At 63.0% G+C, this 14004-nt stretch overlaps 4 protein-coding genes across 4 annotated transcripts; 2 read left to right on the forward strand and 2 right to left on the reverse strand.

The window, feature by feature from the left end:
- Nucleotides 1–177: 177 nt before the first annotated feature.
- BXZ73DRAFT_104935 (Aldo/keto reductase) lies at nt 178–1432 on the reverse strand (the record flags this gene model as incomplete). The annotated part of the gene is made up of 8 exons (XM_048016076.1): nt 178–335; nt 384–545; nt 593–656; nt 716–797; nt 851–963; nt 1022–1170; nt 1236–1340; nt 1402–1432. The coding sequence occupies 8 exons, from the start codon at nt 1430–1432 to the stop codon at nt 178–180; spliced, it is 864 nt and encodes a 287-aa protein (XP_047874211.1).
- A 740-nt stretch (nt 1433–2172) lies between these two features.
- On the forward strand, nt 2173–2949 carry BXZ73DRAFT_52546 (uncharacterized protein; the record flags this gene model as incomplete). Its single annotated transcript, XM_048020830.1, has 3 exons — nt 2173–2532; nt 2605–2777; nt 2832–2949. 3 exons carry the CDS (start codon nt 2173–2175, stop codon nt 2947–2949), a joined length of 651 nt encoding a protein of 216 aa, XP_047874212.1.
- Nucleotides 2950–4272: 1323 nt separating this feature from the next.
- On the forward strand, nt 4273–5300 carry BXZ73DRAFT_92065 (uncharacterized protein; the record flags this gene model as incomplete). Its single annotated transcript, XM_048026227.1, has 6 exons — nt 4273–4307; nt 4385–4438; nt 4503–4575; nt 4633–4684; nt 4758–4974; nt 5189–5300. 6 exons carry the CDS (start codon nt 4273–4275, stop codon nt 5298–5300), a joined length of 543 nt encoding a protein of 180 aa, XP_047874213.1.
- Nucleotides 5301–12827: 7527 nt separating this feature from the next.
- On the reverse strand, nt 12828–13334 carry BXZ73DRAFT_80337 (uncharacterized protein; the record flags this gene model as incomplete). The annotated part of the gene is made up of 4 exons (XM_048023262.1): nt 12828–12851; nt 12907–12963; nt 13027–13092; nt 13152–13334. 4 exons carry the CDS (start codon nt 13332–13334, stop codon nt 12828–12830), a joined length of 330 nt encoding a protein of 109 aa, XP_047874214.1.
- Nucleotides 13335–14004: the final 670 nt, after the last annotated feature.

The raw sequence follows: 14004 nt of genomic DNA on the forward strand, positions 1-14004 counted from the left end.
GCTCTTCCTGTTGATTTGCTGTACAGTCATCCGGAAGTGTCGGAGAACGATGTACACTGGCCAATTAATGCGAACCCACAAATTTGATGGATTTCATAAACCATCTGTCTGCTACGAGTACAAGAAAGCTTACAAGTCCCTACACATCAAACTTACATGAATATTTCCACCTTCATCTCAAAGAAGGTCGATCCCGAGAAAGCTGCACGCGCCAAATCCAGCAGCAGCAGCAAGTGCGACCACGGCCACCCTGCGCACGAACGTCCTCGCGGACATCTGGCGCATGCCCTTCGCCCCTGCCTCATCAATGGCCTCGATGTCCTCCACCGTGAGGGCTGCGACGGTTAGCCTCAGAGCTAGCCCCCGTGTAAAAAAACACGCACCAAGATCTCCAGCGTCGAGGTATCCTTCCATGCGCTCCTTCTTTGAACTCGAAGTGACGACGACGACACCCTTCGCTTTGGCCCACGCGAGGAGGACCTGCTCAGGCTTCGCGTTCAGGCGGTCCGCGATAGACTGCAGCGGCTTGTCCACGGGCCCGCCGGCTGGTGAGTGATCGGAATGAGGGTGCTGTAGCCCTCGCTGACGATACCGTGCTTATTGCCAAACTCGATGATCTCCTTCTGCCGTTCATAGACGTATGGATGAAGCAGGATCTGGTGTGTGGAACCGGGGATTCGCACAACGTTGGCTGGAACAAAGCGAGGGTGCGCACCTGGTTGGCAGCCGGGAGGACTTTCGCAGAGTTGATGAGCGTCTGGAGCTCCGTCACGCCGAAGTTGCTCACGCCGATGCTCCTGCGCGCATACATAAGGAAGGAGTCTCACGACGGCCGAGGCACGAGACTCACTTCACAAGCCCGTCGTCCTTCAGCTTCTCCATCTTTGCCCAAGCAGTCGGGATGTCCGGCTGAGCCAGGCGAGGATGGTGGATGAGATACAGATCGACATATTTCACCCCAAGCTGGCATGGCTTGTGAGTCCCTCGACTGCTCGTGGTTTAGATAACGCGCGGGGCGCACCTTGTCAAGGCTATTCTGGATAGACGTCTCAATGTCCAGCCCGTCCACGCCCGAGTACTTGGTGGTGATGAAGATGTCCTTCCGGCTCAGACCGCTGTCTTTGATGGCCTTTCCCGCCTCCACCTCATTCCTGTACGACTGCGCGGTGTCTGACGACGATCGCGAGTGAGGACATTGGGCTTGTGCGTATGAAGGACGACAACGGGCCGCTCACCGACGTGCGAGAATCCGACATTGATGGCCTCGTCTACGTGACCAGTGGCCTGGTCGCCGTTACCCAGCGTCCAGGTCCCATAGGCGATGCTGGGAATGCTCGCTCCTATAGAACGCATGGCGCACGCGTCAGTCCATTGCCAACTTGCGCATACTGCAAGTATCACCGTCGTTAAGCTTGATGAGATCCCAAGGCATGTTGGTGGTGGTGGTGGTGGTGGTGGTGAGGAAGTGAACAGAGCTTTCTTCCGTAAGCCATGATCCTCAGAACGCGGCAGGGTGGGGCAGAGGGGCGCAAGCGTGAAGTGACGACGACGGGATATTTTTGGCGCCACTCCCGCGCAGGCAACCATGTGGATACGCACGTAAGCCGGCTGTATGCAGTCTATTGATTTCCACGAGATGGAATGCGTGTGTGCGCGGTCATGTGATCATATCTTGGTCCGAGGGAGCATGGTTTGTTGAACATGTTCCTGGTGAACGCGCATGCCCTGGGCTTTCAATCATACCCAAGCCCATACGTGACACACACACCTTTGTGAGCATTGGGATCAGCCCAAGGTTCAGAAGTCATTTTAATGAGGCAAACTTCCAGTTGGCGCCAGATGAACATCAACGATAGTGCAGAAGTTGCTGCCTATTTGATCAAATAATGGGACTGAGTCGGGTGCAGAGGTGTCGGGGATCGCCATGATGAGAGGAGACAACGTCGAGGGGCCCTTGAAGGACGTCGAGTTGGCTGAAGCGTAGTGTCACGGTACCATTGTTACGCACAAATGTGACATTGTGACCCGACGCGTCGCGCTATCATACGTAGTAACCCCACAGACCTTGTGCTCTACCTTACTTGTACTCATTCTCGCCCATTCTAAGCCCTGCTTCGCGACTCTCAAGAACCAGTATCTCACCGTATTCGCCAGCATTCTCACAAATCCATCATGAAGCGCGCAGCCGACGACTCCGACGACGCGCCCGAGACCTCCACGAAAAGGCCCCGCGGCGCCCACACCACGACCAAGGCGCTCCTCAAATCCATCCTCGCAAACCCCAAGGGGTATCCCATCTCCGCCAACGAGGACGTCGTGCGCAAGTCGCTGGTCGATCTCGCCAAGTACGCGCAATGGCTCGAGACGCAAGTCGCTGCGGTAGACGGTCCCGTCGCGGGCAGCAGTGCTACTGCAGCCAAGAAGAAGTCGGCAGCCGCGCCCGCGCCCGCCGCGAAGACCAAAGCGCAACTCGAGGCGGACGCTGAGAAGCTGAGGAGAGCCGTGGTCAGTGGTATTAAGAAGCAGATGTCGGTGCGTCCAGTCTGGCGTCTCCGTCTCGGTAGTCACTGACGGTGCTTCAATCGCATTCTGCGCGTTCTTCAGTGGAAGCCTTCGTGTAAAACAGGCAGTGCAAAGTGGCTGTACGACGGCATCTGCCCCGACCCTGAAGTATTCGGGGTATTGCTGGGGTTGGGTGGCCCACCCACCTTCAAGCAGAAGAAGGTTCCCCTGGAGGACTTCGAGAAATGCATGGGCGAGATCACGGGCTCCGTACGGTGGGCATTCAGCGATGCAAACACTGATGCCTAGTTGTTGATTGCATTCGGCAGATACGACACCCTATTTATCACGAGCGGCCATGTCAACGTGCGTTGGTCCGACACGGGTGAGTTCAAAATAAGCGGAACGTACGGCAAATACAAGCCAATGAACACTTCCGGCTATTGACATCTTTGCGGCCTCTTGTCGACCGCCGCCTCTCTGGTGTATTTTATGGACAACCTTATGGCTTTGAAATACCTTGCGCTCCTCCTGTCCCCTCGCAGAGCTTCCCTTATCGATACCGTATATTCGCTGTTTACACCTATGACTACCGCACCTCGTTCTCATGCACCGAGTATAGTTGATCGTCCGTTACGTTGTATGCAATCAAGTCCCCGGGGCCCGAACCCGCCCCGTCCTAGAGATCTTTAAGGAAATGTTGGAACACACATATCGATCCACAAAGAATGCCTTTCCGCTGAACTCAACACGTAGACAATCTGTGCGGAGGAAGCACATTTCATTGCGGAACGAACACTACGTTTGCCGCGATAGCGCGGGTCTTTAGGCCTTGCGTCCAACTAGATGAGCATCACAGACCATATTGGGCAACCCCTCTCTGGACAGTCATTTTTCCACATCCCACCTTGCATCCCGCTTGTCTGCTCTCTTCAACCCCCCGGTTCTCCGCAGTGGCTGTATAACTGCCGTTGACAAATTGGGATCACGAACTCTCTCAGGCGCGCCCGGCCCTCCGGACGCTGGCTTGACCCAACCCGCACTGATTTTGTGAACTCCTCTTGCTTGTGGGCGCGGCGAGGAGCATGCGAGGCAAAGGACGAAGGGCGGTCATGGACGAGGAGAGAAGGGTATAGACGCTGTGTGAGGGTCGTGGGTTACACGCCGCTCGCTCCTCGTGTGGCGGACAACCTCTACCCGGCAACGCTATGGACCACGGACACCCACCACCACCGCGCTTATTCCCCGCGTCCTCCCTCCTCCCTGCCCACCTGGCCCTCGATGACCTCACACTCGCACCCACACCGCCCGCTGTTCTTCTCCGCCGCGCACTCCGCACAAATCCAAGACGCTGGCCGCCAGTCGCGACAAGAAACACAACATGACGACACACAGCCCAAGATGCTCCTCCGACGCGGTTTCTACAACGAGAACGGGCGCGCGGGGTGGGGCTACTACCTCGAGCCCGCGCCGGACCCGCCCTCGCCGGCCGCGAGCACGAGCACGGCGGCGAACGGGGACGCGCGGAGGACAAAGGCGGACGGGAGCGCGGCCGCGGATTCGAACTCGATGCGACCACAGCCTGGGAGTAAGCGCCGACGTGTTCACGCGTCACGCGAGGATGTCGATGAAGTTCGGCTGGGGTTCCAGGCGGGCAGTCGCACGACGGGGGTGATCGTGTCGCACGGTGCGTCGTCGCCCTTCCTTTGCTCCCTCCCCCATCCTCAATCCCCCCAAGCCCGTCGAATAGGACGCTCTCTCGCTGCAAGAATGGCCGTGAAGACCCACACTCTCGTCTCTCTCTGGTTCGTACCCCCAGAGAACGGTCAGCAGTATAACGTGCTCACTGCCCTACCCCCACATTCCCTTCGCCTCCCTTCAGGTTCATCCTGACAGCACCAGTAATTTTCTGGGATGCGTCCTACTGTTTCCTTCGGTGAGTGCCCCTCGCGCTACGAGGGGGTGCATAGTCTAACCGCAGGTGGAAACTCCTCACCTAGTCCTCGTTCCATGGTTGGTGGCGACCTGCACTGGATATGGAAACCCTATGCTATCTACCAAAATGTTGATTATGTGCGTCCGGCTTCTTCATCTCCGTCTTGGTCTCGCACCAATCACGAACCATTCCAGGTCTATGGTCTCAAAGCGTTGGAAGAGAACAGCGGCTTCACTAACGCGCAGTGTACGTGCATCTCCGTTGAAGTTCTGTAACGTGTGCCCGCCAACAGCGTTCCTAACGCGCCTCGCGCCCCCAGCTGCCCTCAACATCGTCGAGACGTTGATGAACATTGGTTACGTTTACCTCGCTCATGTCTCCGGTTCTCCCGGTGCTCCTCTGCTCGGCTTCGCCGCTGCCGTCATGACGCTCTCGAAGACCGTTCTGTATTGGCTCCAGGAATACTACTGTGGCGGATGCGCGGTTGGCCACAACGACCTCCAGACCCTCTTCATCTACTGGATCGTCCCGAACGGGTGAGTGAACGGTTTACGCCGCCTCATGGCAAAGCCTTCCCGTCTGACGAGCAACCTCTATTCCTTCCCCCGCGTACCTTTGACGTCGTCGCATGATGGCCTCGAACGATCTGTCATCCCTGCCCTGCGCCCTGCCGCTGCCCTCCGCCGCGGCCTTCCCACACGCCTGTGCCATCCACCGATAACGCCCTCGCAATCTCCGCGCCGCTTCTAGCCTGTGGCTCATCCTCCCATCTTACATCATCTATGTCCTCGGAAAGGACATCGTGGGCGCGCTCAACGGCCAGTCCAAGGCCAAGGCCGCGGGCAAGACGAAGAAGCAATAAAGCCCCCGCAGGCGTGCCGCTCGGGCCGCCGTTGATCGCCGGACGACGTCGCGCGGGCTTCGGGAGTGCGGGACGGGTGCACGTCTTCATGACCTCTCTAGTGCCCGCGCCCGCGCCCCGTCTTCGTTCGGGGTTGCCGCCTTCGGAGGATCTGCGACGGAGGAAGGCGCGCAGGGGGGCGCGGGCGCGGACTTAGAATCAAACCCGACTCGGATGTGTGTTGTGGCAATGTGGCCAGAGGCATGACCGGGACGGTGGGATCAGACGGTCTTGTGCGGCATATCTACTGGTGCGTTGCGATCTATGGACTACGGATGTATGTATGGATATACCCGACACACGCCCGACGTGTCTGTCGCTTGGTTTTGCACAAGTCAACACCTCGGTGATTTATTCCTGTGAGGCTCCCCAGGAACCGCCACTCTGTCTGAGTCGTTCAGACCGCATCAATTTGAAAGCCCCGGAAAACTGGGACGTGATCACGATCGCGCACGCACAAGCACCAGACAAACCCCGATCGTCCCGGTCGCCATCTCGTCCCTCAGAGCCGGACCGCATCCATCGAGACAACATATTCCGAGGGCCTGTCCCCGCCCAGGGCCTCGAGTACGCGGAACAACGTCGGCCGCGTATGTTTTCCGCGCCCGCCCGTCCCTGCGCGCGCGATCACGCCCCAATATACGCGACGCCCGCGCCCTCGGGAGGGCCGCGCCGCGGGCCGACGCGAGCCGCGAGCCGACAGGGTTTAGCGTTTGCGCGTGGCCCGCGTGGCTGAGCGGTGGGAACTCGCGCCGCGGAGAATTGCGACCGCTGGGCCCCTGGCCAAGTCGCAAGCCGTTTTCAGATGGGAAGTTGGATGTCGATGAGAGCCCGCGGGCGGCGGGGTCCATCGCGCGCGATGCCGTACCTAGCGCGACGGCCGCCGCGGAGGGGTTCTAGCCGCGGACGCGTCGCAGGCGGGCGGACGGGCGCGGGGCGCAGGGCGTCCGCGATTGGCGGGTGGGTTGCCGGGCGCAGTGCCTGTTTGGGCGCGAGACCGCAGGGACGGAAACTTTGGTCTGGACGCGCTCACGCGACCGCGCGGTTTGGGTAACGCGTCGCGGCAGGAGATCAGAAATACATGATTATATATGACGAGAGATCGTGGCGACGGTTTATCTCTTCAACGTCCGACGGCGGAGCCGGAAACGACCGCACACAGCAGCCGTGGTTCTCGGGAGTTTTCTGCGCGGGAGGCGTGCGTACAGGCCCCGCTCGAACGGGAGAGGCAGAACCTAAAATTACGAAGACGGTGGCCGAGAACGGAAGGGGCATCGATGTCGACGCGCACCGCGCACGCGCACGCTTCGCCGCCGTCTTCGCGCGGCGACGCATTGATGCGCGACCGCAACGCGCCTTCCTCGCGCGGCCGTAAGGACGCGGGCGGCGCACGCAATCCGGGCCAGTGCGAACGTTCGAATGCGCGGCGGCGCGAGGCGTGCCCCATGGAGTGCTGCCGTCAGCCTGGGTTCGACTTTGACGGAAATGCCTCCGCGAGCGGCGGCGGGGCGTGCGTGTGGGCGTGTGTCATCATCTGCAGCCGCGACAATGTCGTCTGCGCGGACTGGGAAGGCGTGCGTACGTGAGGCGCGTTTTTTTTTCTCGCAGGAGGCTCGGAGTTCCCGCCGCGCTCGTCCAGTGCGGTCCGAGCTGGGACTTAGGGCGGCGCCCCGAGCACGTTCGTCCGCCGTCGCGCGACCGGAAGTGCGACCCTGCACGACGCCGGTGGGCTGCATGCGCGATCTTCCCCAATAGTCAGACTCAGAGCCCCGGGGATACGAAAACGCTGGGAGAATTTCCGTGACTCGCCGCGCGGGCGACGTACGGCAGCGCGGGCGCGGAGCCCGCGCCACCAGGCAGCGGTGGTCCCGGTCGTGCGCCCAGCGCACCGTACGCCACCGCACCGCTGCGGCCTCGCGCTGTGTGCGGGAGCAAGAGGCAATCATGTGGCCCGCTTTCAAGGCCCGCGACGCTCCGAGGACCCAGAGGCGATCGCCCGCATGCGGATAAGTTGAAGCTCAAATCAAACGCTGCGCTCGAAGTGGCGTGCTAATCTTCGGGATCATTGCAGAACTCGCGCCAAGGTTCGCGCCGGGTCGCGCACTTGTGTGGTTCGTGTGTACCTCCGTCTCGTGCGGGGGATCGTCGGGCCAGAGCGCAAGTTTTGCGTCCGCTGGAAGTCCCGGACGTTGGAACTTCGCGCCTGGAGCCTGCCCTGCCGAGGAGAGGTCATGGTCGATTCATCGCCGATCTTGCAGTCGGTCGGGCTATTCTGGGGCCTGGCTGTCTCGTGCAGGGTGCGCGCGGAAGTCTCGGGACACTGGGTGCTGCGCGTACGTGCAGGGTCTGCGCTTGTGATGCGAACGTGTGGGGAGTGCATTGCATGAATGGATTGCGACACTGAGAACGTGTTGTCCAGTTGGGAGATGCCTGTGCGCGTGATGAGACGGCCTCCGTAGAGGAAGCTGCGGGATGGCGACATGGGAGAGGTGTGCGTCATCGCCGGACCGCAAGGCGGAGAACGTCAAAGACTGTATTCCTCGAGCGTGAATGACTCACGAGGAAGCTGTCGTTCTCGGCGAGTTCGAGCGTTGCATGCTGGGGAGCTGGTATGGCCGAGGAAGCCCGTTGTGCGCGGACGCCATTGCTGACGCCTGTACCAGAAATTTTGTGGTTACGGCTGCTTGACGCGAGAAGCGTGCGGCGAAGTCGCGTCGCAGCCCTGCATGACCGAACGAGCACGCCGGTCGCGGTTTGCCCGCCCAGACGCGTCGCTGCATCGCCCGTCGCGCGCGAGTCACATCTCCCGGACATACGGTCCTCCGCTCCGTTCCACACGTCGTGCTGGTCACACTTCGGCGCTTCAGCCGCGAGTGAGTCCCGAAGGAAGGGAAGAATTGAGTGCAGGGGCGTCGCCAGCCCAGGCGCACGAACGACTACCTGCCCGCACCGCCCCCTCGTGACCCGCCCGCGGCGCAAAACAAGAGCGAGAGCCCACGACGCGACGCAGGGAGGTCCTGCCCGGGTGCCGGGATCAGCGAAGGTCGTCGTGCGGCCGGGTCGCATGCGCAAGCTTCGAGGGTGGACGCGCTCTGCGCGGTTTGAGCCGTGCCCTGCGCCCCAGCAGCGTCGAGCGCTGACGTCAAGGCGGGCCTCGACTGGCCGCGAGGAGGGCGGACGGAGATTGCAGGGCGGCGGCGCGGGCGGCGGCCGATAAGGCGAGAGTCTGGGAGGGCGAGAGGCGGAGCGCGGTATGTTCGCATGCCCCCAAGCGGGCGACGCATAGCTGCGGTGGCGGACGCGCGCTCGGAGGAGCGGGACGTGGGCCGCGGCAGCCCGGGCGCCCCCGTGCTTCTCCCGCCGAGATCGCATGGGCGGACGAGCGGTGGTGGGACAGGACGGGGGTCAGCGGGGCCTCGACATACGATCCGCAGACATACCGTGCACATCTGGTGTGCGAATGCGGCCGCGATGGGTCGTGCTGGACGTGACGGGAGGTGCTAGAACCCGTGCAGAGTGCATCCGAGGCGAGAACGGGCACACGCAGGATGTACGGCGCGCGACGAGAGCGCGGTGGAGGGCGCACGACGGGGGGCGGTCGCGCATCGCGTCGCACGTTTGCTCGTTCTCTCGCCGGCGTGCGTCGATTGCGATCACGCGCGCCAGAACGCGCACAGCGGTGGCCAGGAGAGAAGCCCTGCGGCGGCTGAAGGACGGACGTTCGCCAGGAGGACCGCACCGAGCTCCTGTGAGCGCTCGCCGCGGCGAACGAGGGATGCGCGCTGGAAGCTGCGGCGTGCCCGCGAACAGCCGCGTCGTCCTATAGCTACGTGTCCAGTGCGCGTCGCGCAGCTCGTCGACGTTCAACTCCGCGTCCGAGGGGGCGAGTCGTTCTGGAAGCGCGTCGCCCGTGGACGCGGCCGTCCCGGTGGGCGACGGGGGGCAAGCCTACGAAAACGGATGAGCTCGGTGGGTGGGTGCAAGGGCTGGGCTCGGGTAATCGCTGAGCATAGGCTCCGTTTGCAAGGAGCCGGGAGGCCATAAGCTATAAGCTCTGGACGGTTGCTCCAGAAGCCTTCCGTGGCCACGCCCTCGGGGGGTCCGGCGTACCCTTCCGAGGGCGACGCAGGGCGACGCGCGTGTGGGCCACGAGCAGCGCGCGAGCCCGTGGCGAGGCAGGCCCGATCCGGGTGATCGTCCGCGAGATGGCGGTTGGGAGCAAGCAGTGGCGGGCGTCTGGAGCGAGTCAAGCGCGCGGCGTTCCCCGCATCGCCCGGCAGAATCGCCAGGGGCAGGCGCCCGTCTTCTGTTCGAACAGTAATTTAGGGTTCCTCCGACCGTCTCTGGAGAGCACACGATGGCGATCGGGGTCGCGCGCTGCGACAAAACAAGAGGTTCCATGACGCACACTCCTCCCACTCTCGCGATCACCCCAGGAGCACATCCCTTGTAGTACAGGAGCAAGTGGGAGTAAGCTGACAAGACAGACTCTGTTTCCGGAATATGTACTCCGAGGGTGCAGTCCACGCCGCACCACAAGCCTCCTTGTTGCGAATCCAATTGATCGAATGCAGATGTTGACCGCAGCGCTGCTGATTGACCGACTCGTCCTACTTCCTGCAGGTTGCGCACCTACTTTCCAGCTCCGACGAGAGCCAGGTACCGCCCACGCTCAGGTGCGTCGGTCTCGGACACGAGCCCTCGCAGGACACCAGGCCGCGCATAAACTCACGTAAATGGCCCGTAAAAATCCGCGCCGCGCGCGTTCGAGGGTGCACGACCCGCCCGCGCTCCAATCATCATCATGATGCCGGGCCCGTCGCGCTCGCGCGCGCGCGCGATAAGCACGGAACCCCATGCCTGCCCGAGCCGCTGACAGCGACATTGACCGCCCGCGCCGGGGCGCGCGACCCACTTGAGAGGCCGGGGGTGGTAGCGTGCGAGCGACGATGTCCCAACCGGGGCACCGCGCACGTCCGTCGTTACGAGAGCGCGCGATGCGCGACCCCGACGAACGCGCCGTCAGACTCTCTAGAGATAGGACGTCGCGCCGCGGGCCCGGGCGCGTCGGAGGACGTCAAACCGCCTTGGTTCGTCGCCCGCCGCCCGACGCGAGGCGGCTCGAGGCGTCCGCCCATTCAAATATTCATTCCTAGTCTCGCTCTGACGTCGCCGCGTCCGCCACGCGCCCACCCCGGCTCGTGGCTTTTCGCGTCGTCCGCACAAAACTCAAACGCCTCGCGGTCCGCTGCATCTGTCCATCTGTGGGCGGTCCTACGCCCTGAGGCCTGAAGGCCTGATCACCCTCACCAGGCCGCAGCGTGCGGCGGAGATTCTCGCGACGAGGTGATCGTTCACCACAGCTCTGGCGTATATTCGGACCCGCGCCAGGGCCCGCGGTGCACACGACGTCGACGCGGCGTGCGGTGGCCCAAGACTCAAGTGCACTCGGACGCGGGCCGGAGGGCCCAGCGATCGTCCGCGGATCCCCGTCGGGGCTGGAAACCGTCCCGTCGCCATCCCGCCCCGGGTCGCGACTCGCGACGACGGAGACGGGGGCAAATGCAATATGCACGCACGCACCCCGCGATGGACGCTATCGCGCATTGCAGGGCCGTTCGACGGCGGCCGAGAGCGACGCGTCAGCATAGCTACTTCATATGAAAATCTTGAGCCTGACAAGCAACCCCCGCGACGCGCCGAGCACGCCGCCGCGCCCGGACGTGCCGACCGTCCAAGGTCCCACTGGTCGCAGCGCTCGAACCCGAACCCGTCTCCACGTGCGCAGTGGCCATTGCGTGCCGTCGCGCGCCGCGCCATGGGTGCGCGCGGGCCCAGGCCGCCTCCTCCCCACCTCCGCCGTCCAATCGCGCGCACGGCGCCGGCGCGTCTGCACCCCCGCACGACGCCGCACGACGAGACGCAAACACAAAGCAGCGGCCGCACGCGCCCGAGCGCGGGCGGGCGTGGGCGTTTGCCCGCTGCCTCGCGGCGTCGATAAGCCCCAGCACCCGCACAGAGCGCGCCATAGATGGACAGAGCACTCGCCCGGACGTGCGTCCGCGTGTGTGCGTGCGTCGAGCTAGCTGTGTGAGACGGGCGCGCGGAGGGCTTCGTGTGTGTGCGCGCGCCTTCGCCCTCACGCGCGTCCACGCCGCCACGAGGGGTGCGGTGGGTGTGAGTCGGAGGTGGGGGGTCGGAGAGATCAGACCCCAGCTGGCTCCCCGGTTCTCGACTCGACCCGCAGGGCTCTCGCGCCGTGGGTGGGTTCTCGAGGCGAAGGGCGTACGTACGGACGCGTCCGACGGCGAGATAAGGCCAGATCGGAAGCTCGCGCTCTCGTTCGGATTGCCTTCTGGGTGTCGCTTCTGTGGGTAGCTTCTGTGTCCTGCGCCCTGCGTCCTGTGTCCTGTGTCCTGTCCTCAGCCCAGGCTCGACCGCGCCCGCCAACCCGGCGCGCGAATCGGGGGCGTCCCGTCCCCGACGGCGGACGGTCTCGCCGCCGCCGCCAACCACCTCGCGCGCAGTACGTCCGCCCGGGCGATCTTGCGAGCAGCCCGCGCTGCTCCGCGCGTTGCAACCTGCAGCCTTCAACGCTTCAACGATCCAAAGCTTCCAGCTTCGCCTTCAGTGCTCGATCTAGGGCGCGGCCGGCGACGCTCTAGGCTCCGAGACCCTCGACCGGCGCGGCGAGCGGCGGGACCGAGTCGACGCCACCGGCGGTCGCCCGCCACCGTGCAATGGACGTGGTGTTTTATTGCAAGGTGCGCGCGGTCGTCCTCGCCCTCGTCCCCTGGCCGGCGGAGCGCGCGGGGGAGGCGTCCGGTGCAGCGCCCGGCGGGGCGGCGGTGAGGTCAACGGCGCACAAGCGAGTCTGGACCGACGCGGGTGTTCGCGACGCGGAATGCTTGCACGCGCGTGCGCGATGGCGTGGCCAGACAGCGGCGGTGCGCGAGACGCGGGAGGCCAGGCGACGGGCGACGGTCGATTGCAGGGTCGGGCGGGGGCGGGAATTCCGGGAGAAGGCTGAGCGCTGAGCGCTGAGACCGAACCCTGGTTGGACTCGCGACGGTCGCGGCGGGATCCCACTGGTGGCACGCGCGAGAGACGGAGGCAAATCATATTGTATAATGTATTCAAGGACTAGCCACGGGCATCCCGGAGTGTAATGTTCATAAGAGCGTACTGTCACAGGATGGTGATTAGAAACCCAAAGGCGCCAGCCATATGCGAAGTGGATACGAGAGTGCGCGAGCATGAGGGAGCGACGAGTGTATGCGATGAGACAGAGAGATATGCTGAGAGAGTGCAGGGATATCGATGCCATGTGGGGAATAAGAGTAGGAGAGGGATCGTCTAGTGATGCAAAGCAAGATCGAGTGCGTACGGATAGCTTTTTGGCCGCGATAGCGAGCCGACGGGGTAGGTACTGTAAAGTCCTAGAACGGAGTGTGGAGGAAGTCAAGTCTACGGGGGGAGGGGTTTCGCTTAGACTTGAATTTTTGACTTTGCCTGCGATGACAAGGTCAGTTGTTGGACAAGTCAAGACGCGTTCACCAAGACTTACGGGTTTCCGCATCATCAATGGTGGCGAGTTGTTCGAGGAAGAGTACTGCGTCGGTGGCTGGCAGAGCAGACAGCGTGTCAACCACCGATGCGCGCAGTAGACAGGTGTTCAGGTACGCACAAGGGGAGCGGCGTACGCAGATGCGAGGTTGGTGCTCGTTGATGACTTTGACAAAGCTTTCTGCAGCTGGAAAAGATCACGCCATGTCAACGACGCGCCCAATGAGAAGTAGGGACCGAACACACCTTTGCTTGGGACTCGGCATTGCGCTGTGCGAGCATGGATGGGTGGAGAGAGAGGCTGTCGATGCTCTTCGCTTGGGGCAGCGAACAGAGCGAGGAGGCGAGACTGGGCAGCGCGACAAGCTGCTGAGGAGGGATGGAGTACGTGGATGAGGCGGAGGAGGAGGAGGACTTCTGGGAAGGCATGGTAGCGCGGGCCAAGTGAAGGGGACGGCGGGAGAGAGAACGGAGGCGAGGAGGGAGTCTGTACGGCGGGGAGAATGTGCAGGACCGCAGAGAGACGGGGTGATGAGAGGGATCAGAGACGAGGGCGGGGAGCTTTATACGCGAGCGGGCCCAGACCGCGCAGAGAGCGAGGGTCTATTTCGGCTCTCACGGACGCGAGCGATCTCGCGTCGCGATCTGACGTCTCTGCACGCAGGCCGGGCGCTCAGATCGCCCCCTCCGATACTGATATTCGTGCCTCTGCTGGTGATTGGCTCATTCGGGCGGAGTCGCGGAATCTGAACAGGACTCGACCTCCCCAATCAGGCTGCCACTTCTTCCACCCCTGCCGGCAACCTACGATAACACACCCTCGACCGCTCCACCAGAGCTGCCCACACTCAGCTGGCCACAACACCCCCGCGCCCGCGGCACGTCTGGCCTTGACACTCGCCTCAAGGCCTGCGCACTGAGGCTGGGGCCTTGAGGTCTGCTGCCCATGCTCTGGCCACGATCGGGGCACGGACGCCCATGTCTGTGAGCATATGCCCACTGCGCCTCGCCTCTCCTGCTCTCATCTGACTTGTTCGTTGGTCCGACAGACGGGTCTTGAGCGCGTCCTCGCAGCCCAGGCCGGGCGTGCCACCGGCTA

The sequence above is a fragment of the Epithele typhae genome (assembly GCF_022376455.1).
Source record: "Epithele typhae strain CBS 203.58 chromosome Unknown BXZ73scaffold_58, whole genome shotgun sequence".
NCBI classification, from domain to species: Eukaryota; Fungi; Basidiomycota; class Agaricomycetes; order Polyporales; family Epitheliaceae; genus Epithele; species Epithele typhae.